This window comes from Apaloderma vittatum, unplaced genomic scaffold, assembly GCF_000703405.1.
Source record: "Apaloderma vittatum isolate BGI_N311 unplaced genomic scaffold, ASM70340v1 scaffold6401, whole genome shotgun sequence".
In the NCBI taxonomy this organism is placed as follows: Eukaryota; Metazoa; Chordata; class Aves; order Trogoniformes; family Trogonidae; genus Apaloderma; species Apaloderma vittatum.
In genome coordinates, this window is record NW_009699481.1 from 21,307 (window position 1) to 36,353 (window position 15,047).

Consider the following 15,047-nt stretch of genomic DNA (forward strand, 5'->3'; position numbering starts at 1 on the left):
CCCAGGTTTGTGAAAGGATCTGCTCCAAAGCACCTAAAGTGCTGAGGCACACAGATATATGTGTTTGAATCTGGACATACTCTTAATTTTTGGTTGCATCTCCTTGGCCCTGAGCCTCATTTCCATAAATCAGCAAAGCTCCTCTTTAGCAGAACTGTGCAAAATGTTCTGGTCCTGGGTCATGCTGAAGAGCTGCTGTCGTTGGGCACAGCCCTCCATTCCCCGCATCCCGAGTAAGTATGGGTGCTGGATGCCGTGCCCGGGTGCTGGCAGCGGGGCTGTGCTGGCCCGTTTGGCCGGCTCCGGCAGCCCCCGGCAAGGCGCAGCTCTACCCGCCGGCTGCAGGTGGGGCCTCTCTGGCTGGGTGCATTTCAGAAGGGGCAACGCGCTGTGCAGCGGGGTGAGGAGAGAGGGGAAAAAGTGTGAGGAGCAGCCCAGGGTCAGAGGAGAAGAAGGTGCTGCAGGTGCCAGCGCAGGGTTTTCCCTGCAGCCCCTGGTGAGACCGTGGTGGAGCAGGTATCTCCCTGCAGCCCCACGTGGAGAAGGTGGAGATTTCCTGAAGGAACTGTGGCCGTGGAGAACTTATGCAGGAGCAGGTTTATCCTGAGGAACTGCAGCCCCTTGGAGAGGACCCAGGCTGGAGCAGGGGAAAGGTCTGAGGAGGAAGAAGCAGCAGAGAGGAACTGACCACGATCCTCCATCACCTTCCCTCTGTGCTGCTTGGTGGGTGGAGGGGTTGTGTGTGAAGTCATGAAGCTGGGCTTGGGAAAGAGGGGGCAGGAGTGGAAGGCGTTGTTTTAATTTGTATGTGTTTCTCGCTATCAAAATCTATTGCAGTTGGCAACAGATTACTTGGTAATATTGTACTCTTCTGGACTAGGTTCTGGGAGACTTGCAGTGTTTCGTTGCTCTGTTGCTATTCTCCTGTATAATCCCAGGACAATGGCTTTGTTTCTCTGCCCCTCTGTTTCACTGTCCCATTTTTGTAAAGTGTTTTGGTACCTATCAGTAAAAAAGTGCTGTGTTCTCGTTGGCTCAAATGTGCTTGTGTTTGATAATTATAACCTGCTGGGTGGAGGCTATTTCTGTGATCCTGTCCTCCAGGTATATGAGTAGGAACTATGTATAATCCAGAACGATGTAGCACTTTGAAATGATTATTTGAAAAGAATTAATGGTGACATTCTCATTTTGTTTCCTCCAGAACACAAGCCAGTGTTCCCAAATATTCTGAAGAAGGGATACTTAGAGATTAGAAGAGACAATGACAGCTTCTGGCAAACCTGTTACGCTGAGCTCTCCCCGTACAAACTGTACCTGTATTGCTTGGACAGCAGTGGCAACCAGACTCTTCCCACCGTGTATCCACTGATGCATTTTCAAAGGGTCACTGTTACTGGTTGCATTGAAACCAAGGTGGTGGATGCTGTCCTGTCAGACAACTCGCAGCTGCAGCTGAAGGCAGAGTCCGCATGGGAGGCTTTGGACTGGGGACGGAAACTCTGGGAAGTGGTGCGTGCTTCTGTGCCTGCTTTCACGAGACAGCAGGAGAAACTGGAGAATGTGCCAAAGCCTGAAAATAACAGTGACCTTTCTCAAACCAATGGATTGTTAGAGAAGCCTATGGAGCTCTTCCTGTCCGTGAATTTGACTGAAAACACTAAAGAGTACCAAAATATTCTCAAATCAGGGACTCTTTATAGGTTAACTGTCCAGAATAACTGGAAGGCATTTACTTTTGTCTTGAACAGGTCTTATCTCATGGCATTCCAACCGGGTAGACTTGATGAAGATCCTCTGCTGAGTTACAATGTGGATGTGTGCCTGTCGGTCCAGACAGATACTCAGGATGGCTGTGACTCTTGCTTTCAGGTCATTTTTCCTCAAGATGTCCTCCGCCTTCGTGCAGAGACTCGTCAGAGGGCCCAAGAGTGGATGGAGGCACTGAGAGCAGCAGCCAATGCTACTAGAAGTTTAACTCAGAACCCACAGGTCACGCTTAGGAACAAACCCGGAGATGGGCCCTTGGGAAACGATCTTAGAAAGAGCAAGCGCCAGTCTGTGACCACCAGCTTCCTGAGCATCCTGACCACGCTGTCTCTAGAGAGAGGGCTCACAGTTCAGAGCTTCAGGTGTGCAGGTAAGTAAACAGGCTGCAGCATCCCCTTCTTCAGGGAAGGAAAATCTCTGGGAAGAGCATGTATGTGTTTTAGCAACACACAGCCCTTCCCTGCTTCTCACTATGGTTGTAGACACTTGAGTGTGTTAGCCTTTCTTTGCTCTCTGTAAAATGTGGAGAAAAGGGGTGGCTGAGCTGTTTTCTTGGTTCAGGACATTGGACATATGATCCAGAATCAAAGGGATTTGAATTCTGGATATGATGCAACTTTCCAGTTTTGAGCACTTTTGTGTCTTTTTATAACTGTGTCTTCTCCTTTTTGGAACTCAGTTTCAGCTCTGGGCCTTCTTGGGAGAGTCCTGAAAGCATACATGCTTCCCTAAAACACTGTCATTTGGCAACACGTACTCTAGCACAGAGGTTCAGGCATGAGCTCACCTGCTCGGTTCTTCCCTTGAAGCAGGGGTAAAAGCATGACCTTAAGCCTCTGCAGCTAATTGTAAATTTCGGTTCATTTGACTGCTAACTAACCTGGGCAAGATCATGATTTTACCCAGTTTGGGAATGAAGGGAAAGTACGAGAGGACCTGTGTGAATGCAGTTTATTGCCCTTTAACAAGGACAGTTTTGTGGATCAAATTTGGACGCCTCGTGCCTAAACTATACTCTCTGGCTGGCTTTAGTTACGCTCACATAGAAATTGTTGACTGTATCAGCAACAGCTTTTCTGGAGGGTTCTCCTCTTTTGTTATGGGAGCTGTGAGAGTCCTGCCTCTTCCTTGCTCTGCTCTGGGGTGGAGATCCATTGTGGAGCCTCTGATTGCTCTGAAACCACACGTGGCTCGGGGTGGGGTGGGTCTGTGTGGGCCCAGGACCTCCTGGCTGGCCTGAATCCCTTCCACAGGAGACCTGAGCCCTAAAGTGCTGGGTTGGCCTCGGAACTGGCTCTGGTTGCAGCTGAGTTTGTCCTCGTCTGGTAGTCACTTGCATGGCACCCACCTGGTAGCTGGAGCATTGTGAAGGTTGGCCTGACTGCAGTTAATGATTTGGTCACCGTATTTGGCCTTCTGCCTGAATTCAGTTCTGTTTGTGGTCACAAACTCTTTGTGTGACTTCAATTTATTTTTTTTTTTTCCCTGGGAGTGATTATGTACCAAATTACTGCTGAAACTCAAGGAGCCTGGATCCTCTGGTAACTCTGATGACTTGAACACTGTTGGACGATGGTCATGTCTTACCTTTAAGAGTAGCTGTGAGAGTGGGAGCTGCAGGGAGACTGGGAATGAGCCAATAAGTATCTGTGAGATGGATGCAGCCTGGTGTGTTGTCCAGAAGACAGCCTTGTGAAACTCAAGAATACAAGAGAATTAACAGCCTCGTTTTAAGATAATGTCCCAGATTACATTAAAACTTTATTCCTTTCTCCTAATTTCTTTTAATTCAAAGATCAGTAGAGGAAAAATTTGTAATTTTGCTTCATCCTCTGACTGAGGTCCAGGAGAGTTTCAAGTGATCATTTTCAATGACCTCCTCAAAAATATGATCAGGCACAAAACACATCTTAAACACAAAATAGATTTTAGTCTTGCATTATATATATGGGAGCAGAGTTTTTCGTGGGAAAGGGTGGATTTTCTCTCCCAAACGTGGAACAATTCATCTGCGCTTGCTCGTGCATTCGCCCCAGAAGTGAGGTGCTCTGGGCACGTCAGGGATGCACAGCATCTTTCCTCGATAGGTGCGAGGCATTCCCAGTGCTTCTGTGGCCTCCTTTTAGTCCGCGAAACTGAGCAAACAGTCTTATGTGGGGAAATGCGAGTTGGGGAGAGCCTGGGAGAAGCCAGCCGCTGGGATTCCCTGCACCCGAGGCTGGGGAGGCACAGCACCTTTCGCCGCGGCTTGCCCGAGACCCTGGCAGCCGGCCTTCAAGATTCAGCTGGAGCTTGTAGCGGTTACCACGGCATAAAGCAACGAGTAGTTGTAATTATAACTAGGAGAAACTGGGGCAACTTCGCTGGCTCAGAAAAGTTTTTGCTGAGGAGGCTTTGGAGGCACACCAGCCAGCCGAGACCCTCTCCTGGCACCTCGCTCCCTCCAGGCGCCTTGCGCCCTTCCCTGGCGTGGGCTGCTGTTTAACCTAAGGGGCCTGCTGTTGGTAATTACAGCTTGCAGGCATTGAGAGCGGTTTTCCCCAGGGCTGCTGGGAGGGGTAAGCTTGGAAAAGGATGAGGAGGGGGGAGGAAGAAAAGTTTTGCTGTGAATTCTTCAGCCATTTAGTGCAAATTCCTGTAATTACCGTCTTTGTGTCCTGTCCCAATGGCACATAATACAGCAGAAGCCTTTCCTAATTGAGACCTTACAGGAGGTACAAATCCCTCCTTTGTTCGGCCTGACAAATTAGTGCCAGAAAGTGGCAAGGTCCGAGTGGGAATCAAAGGCAAGCAACACAAAGATGGAACTTAAGGCTACAGTAATAACCCTCTCTAGTCCGGCGGGGGTGGGAGGGAAGGAAAAGTAATGACCAATGAAAAATGAAGGGGTTTTTTGTTGTAAATTCCCTTGACATGACAGCACCTCAGGGCTGCTTTATTTATTTAGGAAAAGTGATTAAATAGTAATACAACAGGGCAGGCCATTGTCTCTCAAGCTACCCCCCTCCCTACAGACCCCTGCTGCCTTGGCTAATTGATTGACAATGAACCTCTGATAAAGAAGGTTGTTGGGAGGACCTGATGGGGCCAGGGTTTTGGTGTGGTTTTTTTTAATTTTCTCTTTGCCGTCTTTATGGGGTTCCCCTCCCCAACTTTTTTTTTTTCCATGCTTGAAATGCCCTCTGCATCCCCCTTTCCTTTTCTCAGTAAAAACTTTTCAAGTGACTGCTCCCCGACAAGCAGCTGACACTCACAAGCGGGTAGGGGAGAATGCAAACGTCTGTGCCTCTCTGTTGACAGGTTTATCTTGGGGTCTGACTAGCACTTTTCACCTTGTGATCTAAACCAGGGCAGCTGTGTCAGATGTAGTCATGGGGCAGGGGGGACGAACTGTTGATACGCTGGAGTCAGAAGGGCAGCTTGAAAAAAGTTTTCCTTTGCTTGATCAGCAGCTACAGAAGCTTTTCCCCACATTTCTGACTCTTTGTCTTACTGCAGAGGGCAGGACATTATTTCTCATAATTTCCAAAAATGAATGATAAACAGTGGAGAGGCATATTTTAATACACACTTTTACCTTTGCTGCCATTATTTATATTCTTGGCTTGGAACAGCAGTACATTCTGGAATGTGGGGTAAACTAGAAACTGCTGGCACTGGAATGGCAGCCTCCTCTGTCCTTTGCATGTTCCTGTAACTGCAGACCTGATCTGGCCCTGTTGCTGGGGTACAGCTGCGTTCCCATGGGAAGAGTCTGGGGCTCTGAGCAAGAGTGACGTTTGTGAGCATTGTCTTCCAATAGATATGAAGTGAAAATTGGTTGCAAGTCCAAGGTGGTAAATGTCAGATTTTAATATTTGCTCTTCAATGTAGAAAATGAGAGACACGCATCGCGCTGTTTTTGGCAACACTAGGATGATCTGTTGTTGGTGGTTGTGTGTTATTATTTCTGTCTTTATTTCATCTGGATTCAAGAGAAATCCCCAAACTGTTCATGTTACAAAGTTGGGATGAGGTGGCTTCCATCAAAACGTGTTTGGCAAGTGCAGCATCTTTCAGACAGCATGGCCAGGTTTTGGTAGTAGGGGGGCTACAGGGGTGGCTTCTGAGAGAAGCTGATGGAAACTTCCCCTGTGTCTGACAGAGCCAATGCCAAGCAGCTCCAAGACGGACCTGCCACTGGCCAAAGCTGAGCCCATCAGTCACAGTGATAGCACCTCTGGAATAACATATTTAAGAAGGGAGGAAAATGTTACTGCAGAACTGCAACCAGGGAGAGGAGTGGGAATACATGAGAGAAACAACTCTGCAGAAACCAAGGTGTCATTGAAGAAGAGGGACGAAGAAGTACTCCAGGTGCCAGAGGAGAGATTGCCCTGCAACCCACAGTGAAGAGCATGGTGACACAGGTCGTCCCTCTGCAGCCTGTGAACGTGGTGCAGATGTCCACCTGCAGCCTGCGGAGGACCCCATGCCAGAGCAGGGGGATGCCCAAAGGAGGCTGTGACCCTGTGGGGATCCTGCGTTGGAGTAGGGTCCTGGCAGGACCTGTAGAGTCTGTTCCTGAAGGACTGCAGCCTATGGTAGGGACCCCACACAGGGGAGCAGTTTCTGAAGAACTGTCTCCCGTGGGAGGGACTCCATACCAGCGCAAAGGAAGCATGTGAGGAGTCCTCTACTTGAGGAGGAAGGAGTGGCAGAGACCACGTATGAGGAACTGGAACTGACTGCAACGCCCATTCCTCATCCCCCTGCGCTGCTTAGAGGGGAGGAGATGGAGAAATCGTGAATTAACTTAAGCCTGGGAAGAAGGGAGAGGTGGGAGTAAAGTGTTTTAAGATTTATTTTATTTCTCATTGCCATTCTCTGATTTGATTGGTAATAAATTAAACTAGTTTTCCCAAGTTAAGTGTGGTTTGGCCATGACAGTAATTGCTGGGTGATCTCCCTGTCCTTATCTTGACCTGTGAGCCTTTCGTTATATTTTCTCTCCCCTCTCCAGTTGAGGAGGGGGAGTGATAGAGCAAATTTGGTAGGTGTCTGACGCCCTGCCAAGGTCAGCCCATCGCAGAGTGCTCCAGTGGCTGTCCTGTCTCCCTGTCGGGCTGTCTGTGGGCTCCTGGAGGAGCTCTCCTCGAGGTCTGTAAGGAGCAAATGTCCTTAGCTGCCCTTCCCTGTGGCTGTTCCCTCCACATGTTTCCATAGATGGGGAAGACAAATGGCCTCTGCCCTTGCCTCTTGTTTTTACCTATCTTCTGTTCTTTTATTGTCTCTCTTCCTTTTCACGTTTTAATTTTTCTCTCCTTGTCCTTCATTAAAACAAACATTTTTTAGAGAAGTCAGTTGTGTCTGCCAGGAACTCTTGTTGCTTAGACAGCAAGTCCTAATGGATGGGGAAGCTTCTGCCTTCTGCAAAATGTGCTCTAAACCCTTTTATTTCTCTGAGTGGTTTTCCTTGCTCCTTTTCTAGGGTGCCTTGTCTCTTTTTCTCCCAACTTTCTCCATGTCTGCTTACTTGCCAAAAGGATAAATACTGCTGTTAGGGCTCCACCGACTTGGCTGGCTGAGCTGAGCACTAGGTGCACAGAAGCCAAGGTTAGTAAATGGGCTATTTTCTGAGCTTGCAGCCTTGTCAAATTGAGCAGCAGGTGGAAAGCTGTTGGGAAGCTGGCTTTCAACGAGTTGTTCTGTCTCTAGTGCTGTGATCATGTGTGTAGATGGGGGACAGTCCAGTGCATCATGCCCTACTCATACAGCCTCTGCTCTACCTCACAGCCAGTGGTCTGAAACCAGCCCCTACTGCAGTGAAAGTCAAGTTCCTTTTTTTTTTTTCCCCCCCTCTGTATGAGGAGAAAGCATTTTCCTAATAGCTTACAAACCAGCAAGTGTTATTAAAAAAAAAAATAAATTACCCAGATGGAATGTTTACTTTGTTCAACTTCTCAAAAAGCCATATAGCTAAAAATTCTCAAATCCAGATAGTTGAGAAGCATGTGTGTGCCTTCCCTGAGTTAGCAAATACTGTGTGAACTGTCATCGCACCCAGCAGCTATTTGTAGCATGAAACTGAAATAAAACTACTAGGGGACAATCAAAACAAAAGTAGCACAATAAAATACCAGAAGGTTGTCAGCACTCTTGTCGTATTATTAGTCCCAGATAACAGTTGTTCTCACCTGTCCAGGGCTTTCTAGTGTTGTGCTTTCTATGTGCTGTGTGTATTTTGTGCTTCAGTTGATGTCTTTGTTCCAGGACTTCAGCAACTTCTTGCCTTCCCTGTATTTAAGACTCTGTAAAATCCCCTGAGAATGTGTTTTGTGCTGTAAAGGTTTTATTGTTTAAGTATCTTTGCTTTAGACCGCAGTCCTCTAGTCTTGTATGTGACTTTAAGGCCCTGTCTTGATTGACTGAAATGGAAAACTTCCACTGCTAACAATGGTATTTCTAAACTCATATTTTTTGTTAGCCAAAGCCAGCTGAGTAGAAGAAACATCATCTGTGTCTAAATTGCTGTTTGGAAAATACACCATGTCTCTATTAGCTTTGTATAAGCTGGTAGAATGCAGGTCCTTCCCCTTCCTGGGATTTGGCTGGCACCTTTGCGGAGTGAGATGTTCCCCTTCACAGGATGTGGTTTGCAGTTGGTCTGCTGCTACCCAGAAGGGCAGCTTAGATGAGTATTTGGCCAGTTCAATGCCTGTCCTGCACCCTGATGTGCACGTTGCAGTTCTCACCTGGTGTTTTCCTGACTTCTCTGCCTCAGCCTCGTAGGTGGATACAAATGTCTTGACTGATGAATCTACATATTCCTCCTGGCAGGTTTAAAGGACACCTGCAATGCCTGGATGGGGATAGGTGACCCCATCTGCCTCTGTGAACAACTCTGCAGGTTTTCAGTATTTTTTTTTAATTATTTTTTCCATCACAAAATATCTGTGCTTATTTCTTTTACTGTTACGAGCTCAATTCTACTGTGTGTAGGCATGTCTGTACTTACTCTCAGTATAGGCTCAGTGTTTGTCCTTGGCTATAACTTGTTGCTTTCTGGCCTGTGGGTGCCAGGTAGTAGTTCCACTGCCCCCTAAGAACTCTTGGTTACTTCGGGATGTTATGGGCCTCTTTATTGTATGAAACCAGTCTTGGTGGGTTTTTTGGCATAAAGCTTAAAGAAGAGAATGCCAGAAACAGGCAGTCTAAATGTCCAAGTCTCACCTTCCTTGGGATGGAAAAAGCTACATCTGGAGAAAAGGAAGTGTTTTCAGACCTGAAAACTCCGACATCTCTTCCTCACCATCCCAGTTCTTCTCTGGAGAACCCAGAGGTTCCTTGTGAATTAAATTACAAGAGACAACTTTGTTGAGCTAGCATCTTTTAGAGGTAAAAGATGATTAGTCAAGCCAGCTTTTGCTAATAAAAACCTTGCCTTCACAGAAAGGTGCAGGCAGGGTGTATCTGCACGGGTATTTTTTGCGACTGCAGTTTATACCAGATCCCTGTTAACATGACTGTTAATCGAGTTTCCTAAGAAAACAAAGCTTATGTTCTAATGCTGTTTGCTCACCATTTTACCCCTGCCCCATAAGATTTGAATGTACCTGACTGTTTAACAAAATTTCGTGTAGCAAAGATGTGGGAATCTTAGAGATTTCACAGAAGCTGGAACCGTAGGGAGCCCCTCTTAATGCTGTTCTGAGAAAAAAGCCTGCAAAAAAACCCTCTGCGTTTGCTCGGCATTGGAACATCCACACAGGTATGCAGCTTTGAGAGACAAATACAGAAGGAAAAATGCTGCTTTAGGTCCACTACCACAAACCCAGGGCATTTGTGTGTGCATTGGCACGGCTCCCCCGCTTCTGTCTCATGCCAAAGCACTATATTATTGTCTACTACTACACGTGGATCAGATCAGAAGTTACAGAACAAACCACAGGCCAACTGGTGGGAAGGTTTCTGGTTCCAAGTCTGGCCTTCTGCAACATGAACAGACTCTGATACGTACCCGAGCTGCGTAAATCTGAGTAGTGCATGAGCCCAAGGTAGTGCTGTGGTAGTGATGTGCAACGGTAGTGATGTGCAACCAAGAAGAAATTTTCCCAAAAAGCATTGGCAAAAAATATATAACCACATTTAGCACAGTTATTCCTTATATTGAAAGGAGGTACTAAACCAGCTGTGTATTCAAACAGAAACAGAGCTGATTATTTCTATGTATGCTAATAGCTGCTGTATCAAATAAATGAAGCTCAGCAAACCAGGTAGCCTTCAGTGTAAGTAAATGAGTGAGCAGTGCAGGGATAAGTGGTCTTCAGACTGACAGTGGAGCGGGAATGAAAACTGAGTTAAGTAAAGAGCCCCTTTGCTAAATGACCTGGCCACAACTGAGCATGCTGGCACCAGCGTTTGCTCTCATCACACAGACAGCTGGCCTGCTCTTTGCCCTGTTCCCGTGTCTACCTTCTCAGTATATAAAACCAAGCATGAGTGTAATCAGCTGTAGGAATGGGAATACCGTTATTAATTATACTCAAATTGTCTACTTACCCCAAGCTGGCAGGCTTCAGGAGCTGGCCCAGAGAGTGTACTCAGTTCTCATCCCTCACTAAAGAGCTAGTGAATTACTGAAAGTAACTCATTCTGCAGGAGCTCTCCTTCCCTTCTGTCAGGCAGTGCTTCAGAGTCTTTAGCACATTGCCAGATATTGCAGAGAATAATCCTATAAGGGCACGGGGGAAAGAATAGCAAACCAGCTTGAGATGTGTGGTATAATTCCTCAGCACTGCTGTCCTGGGAATGGGGAGAAAGGAGTCAAAAGGAAGCACTACGACAATACAAACTGGCCGTGTGTTAAAGGATTTGCAAACTTTAACTGTGTGTGAAGCATGTTGTTATGTTGTTTGTAATTCCCTCGAAGTGAGTTCTCTGGGAAGAATGGCATCTTGGCCCTTCTCAGCGTTTGACACTAAAAGTAAAAAACCCTTTGTTACGATGAAATTCGAGTTGGGAAGTTCGAGCGAATGAAAAGTTGATTTCCAAAAGTATGGTTCTGTTGCAGCCATTTGACATAGCTAGTAGTTTTTGGTCCTGATTTATTGGTGAAACGTTATTCTTGACTTACATAGGCAAAGCTCAAGCTTGCGCTTTGACATTTATGGTTTTTTAGTGTTACATTTGCAGACTCAGCTACTGTTAGTTCTGTTGGGAAGACAGAATTTAGCTGTGTAACCTGCAGCATGCTTGTATCCTATCTTCTCTGAAGGATAAGTTTAATGCAAACATGCAGAATGTTGTGTATGCACGTATATGTGCTATCGCCTGGCTTGGTTTTTTCTTGATTGTTCATCTTCTTGGAGAGAGTCACAGCTCTGTGTGTTTGACATCACTGACGTAAAGGGTTTTGTTTACTTCTCCTACCCCTAGCAGTCTAAATATTGGATGTCTGCGCTAATCCAGTCTTTGCTGATTGGAAGAAAGCCTGGGTGCCCAGGGGATGGTTCACCTCATCTGCCTTGGAGACATGCTCTGTGGCAGCACGCCACTTCGACGTCACTAGTAGAGTGGGATGAGTCACTCTCTGGAGCAGCTTGTGTCCCCAGCCCAGGGTAAAGCCTGCAGCCAGCAAGCCTGGACTGGGTAGGCTAAGTTAGCTGAGCTGGATTGCGAGACGTGGGACAGACAGGACTATGCATTGTATCTTCAAATGGCACTAATGAGGATGGGAAGGCTGTTAATTGAGGGCTTAGTCCTGAGCTCCAGCTAGCAGTCAGGGTTTCCATTGACTCCAAACAGCTGGTCCATCCTTTTGAGTCTATTTAAAAAGAAAAGAAGACTCTGGGAGTTGGGGACTAGTGTGAACCCTTCCTTGTTTCTGGAGAAGCTGATCTAGATTATAATTAGAGTGGGATTTGTACAAATAATGTGAGATTTAGATGTTATTTTGATATTTATCGCTGTTTAGGGTCAAACCCATATAGCTTCAACAGGGAAAACATTCTGCCTTTCATCTGTTAAAGTTTGTTGGCTTGTTGTTTTTTGTGGTTTTTTTTTAAGTCAGTAAGACGTTCACAAAAATGTAGGCATGGAACGTAAAGTGTCAGACTTTGTTTGAAGGCTTATCAGTTTTTGATTATTTCTTTAGAAAGAGAATTGCTGTGGAAAAAGAAATAATGCTGTGATGCAAATTCAAACCTGGGTAGGCACGAGGGGGAACTGAGCTAGATTGTTAGTGTGTCTTCCTTGTGAGTTTGAATTTTTTCATGGCAGAGTGAATTGGAATAGTTACATAGAAACACAAGGCCAGCAACTGTAGTAATTCTCACCTTCTCTTTCTGCTTGTGCTGAGCAGTTACAGCAATGCTATCTGTCTGATCTAACACTGAAAATTCATTGCTATGCTCCTTCTGCTTAGTCTGCTTTATGACTTTATCAAGCTGAAAGCCTTTTGAAGTCGGTGGGTCATTTTCTTCTCTTCATATTGTATGTTGTTTCTAAACGAATTAGCTTCTAAGCTAATCTGTCATAGATTTGATTATGGTACGCAATCACAAGGGAGTTGCTTTTTCCTGATGCTGAGCAAGGAACTTTATTGAATAAGGAAAACAGTTTAGTGTTTAATTCTAGTTTGGTCTTCCACTTTCTTGCTTTCACTGTGGAGCTACTCCAGTCTTTTTTTGCTAGAAGATTAAAGAAAAAGGTATCTGGATAAAAATAATAGCTGTGTGTGTTGTCCTTGACCGTATACACCCTGAAAGTGCAGAAGTGGAATTGTATTCAAGTGTCCTGCATTCATCCTCCATGCTATCCTTGCCACCACCTTAAGTCAAGGAGAGAGACGTGTTATAACTTTTTAACCTCATCCTCCTGTGCTACTTTCTTCCTCAAGTCTTAGCACTTGGAGTGGAGCCTCTTGATGTTGATACGCCTGCTCTGCTCACAGATATGTTGTTGAGAGAGGTTTGTCTGTGCTCAGCAGCACTTTCTTGCTGGTATTTTTTCTAACCCCTATTTTCTTTGCTTGATTCAGAGGCTGTTTTGTCATATTTTCTGCGATGAAAGGTTTAGTATTACTCCTTCCCTCACTTTGCTACAGCATACCTACAGCTACATTTCTTCCCTCTGTAGCTTGCTCTGTAACATCCTTTAGTTGGGGATGATTTGGAGTAATAGTAAATACCGCAGTATTCTCCTTGCTCTAGGGTCAGGGTTTGCCAGACCTTTGTACAATTGTTATATAGATAATGTTCCGTGTAAGCCTCAGGAATAGGTGAGAGAGGCTTGGTGAAAGTTGTGCTGCTTTTCCCCCCCGATCCTGTGGAAGGTGCGTTCTCTAGCTCTGGGCAAGTGTTTTCTGTGCAAGCATGAAATGATCCCTTCCCTCATCCTAAACCATTTGTTGAGCTGTGTTATGGATCTCTGAGGGAGTCAGCTACATCTGACTGTCATGCTGGGGGGAGAGCTCAGGAGCCTAAAGTGAGGAATGAGTACTGGCTTTGCTTCTGGTAAATGTGATGGCAGGTTGATGTACCTGAACGTCCAGGTGCAAGATTTCCGAGGACATTAAGCCATAGGCTGTTCCTTCCTCCTCTTCTTTCTCTCTTATTCCATCTTAAAAAACAAAGTAGCATAAGTGGTCTGTGCCACAGAAATATGTTTGTCACACTGCATTGCTTTGAACTGCATAACATCAAAGAAAATCAGTGCTTTGATAACTTGATTTGAAAGGATTGTAGAAATAACCATCATTATGAATCACAACAGATAGGAATGGAAAAGATGGCGATTTTCAAACAGCAAAGCTTGTAAGGTAAGGGAAAATGTAAGGTAGGTGCTGTTGCCACATCCTCATCTAAAATATCCCCACCTTACAGCTGTTATGTAGCTTTGCAGAATATAATATACTTGAAAATACAAAGAGGAATGAGAAATACTCTGTAAAAATTTGTTTCTGAGGAGCAAGGAAACAAGTGTGGGCTCAGAGAAGGGCTAGAATAAGGGAGAAAGCAATGCGTGCTGCTTGGGTAGGAGCTTCCACTTTCTCCTCTTTGTAGAAACACCAAGATTTCTTGCTGAGACCCTCTTCACCCCAGAGGAGTGGGCATACTTCCCTGTTTCCTTTGCAAGGGGCAAGATTTGCCTCGGTTGTGCTCTTAAAAACATTGGCTTTGTAGCGACAGTGTGAGTACCTTCTCTAAGCATCTTCCCAGGCTGCTGGTCAGATGAGTGTCATGTCATATGAGTGGGACTGGTATTTCATGTCTTGTAAGCTGTTCAAAACCTTCACTTTTACTTATGAATACATTCTGAAAATGGAACTACAGAGCACTGGTACTCAGCTTACTACCTGCTCACTTCATCCATAACAACACAGAGCAGCAGGACTGCATAGAAACTTTTAACTGTCTAGTCAGGAAATTCTTTTCTTACAAAAGGAACAGGAACAGAAAGATGGGAAAATGTGAGCTTTGCACTGAGTGAGGTGTGAAGTTGTTGGCTCCTACATTCTGATCCGAAGCCACTGTTGTAAGTTCTTTTTGTTTGTAATACACTGCTAAATTACTTGAATTACCTTTGCACTTCTAAAAAGCATACCTGCATTCTTTCTGCGCTAAAAATACTGCTTTGCAAAAAGTTCTGCTAATATTTACCATACAAGTATTATTTCCACAATGATAATAGTTTACAATTATAATGTTTGAGTTTTCTGTTTGATTATTAGCTGAGATCACGTTTTTGCATTATGTATATTGAGTTATTACGCTAAACAAAATCAGCTATACTGACAAAAACAATCAGCCAGTTGACTTCTGCCTGAAAAACTCTGTTTAATCAATACTTTCACTGTAAAAGTGATGTGCGAGGATTTTGCTAATCAGCGTTACTGACCAGCTCCAGCAGGGACTGTCTGAGATTACAGCACATACAGGAGTGGGGCTCTGGTCCTAATTGTGTCTGTAGCCTTAAATGTCATATGGGAACACTAGCATTTCAAGGAAAAGCAGAAATACCATCATGTGTGCTGTGTCAAGGAGATGTTAATAACTGCCACACACATCTCATTGTATCTTATCTAAACATTTTTAGCCTTGCTTCCTAAGCAGGTAGTTTAATGGGATTGTGCTATCTGTCTTCAGCCCTCCACTCTAATACTATTTGCACCCATTGACTCATTTTAGCCACACTTCAGAGAAAGACAGAAGTGTCATATACGTTGGGTTTCTGTGTTTTCTGTGAAAACAGGTGGTCAAGTGAAGCAGGAGAGCTCTGTGTTAGTTCTTTCCGAA

At 45.2% G+C, this 15,047-nt stretch overlaps 1 protein-coding gene across 1 annotated transcript in view; it reads left to right on the top strand.

The window, feature by feature from the left end:
- The window catches only part of PLEKHM3 (pleckstrin homology domain containing, family M, member 3), a 73,351-nt gene that overhangs the window by 10,876 nt on the left and 47,428 nt on the right, over positions 1 to 15,047 (top strand). Inside the window, exon 2 of the mRNA XM_009878373.1 lies at positions 1,205 to 2,140. Coding sequence (XP_009876675.1) covers positions 1,205 to 2,140 — 936 coding nt within the window. The remainder of the gene's footprint in view (positions 1 to 1,204; positions 2,141 to 15,047) is intronic.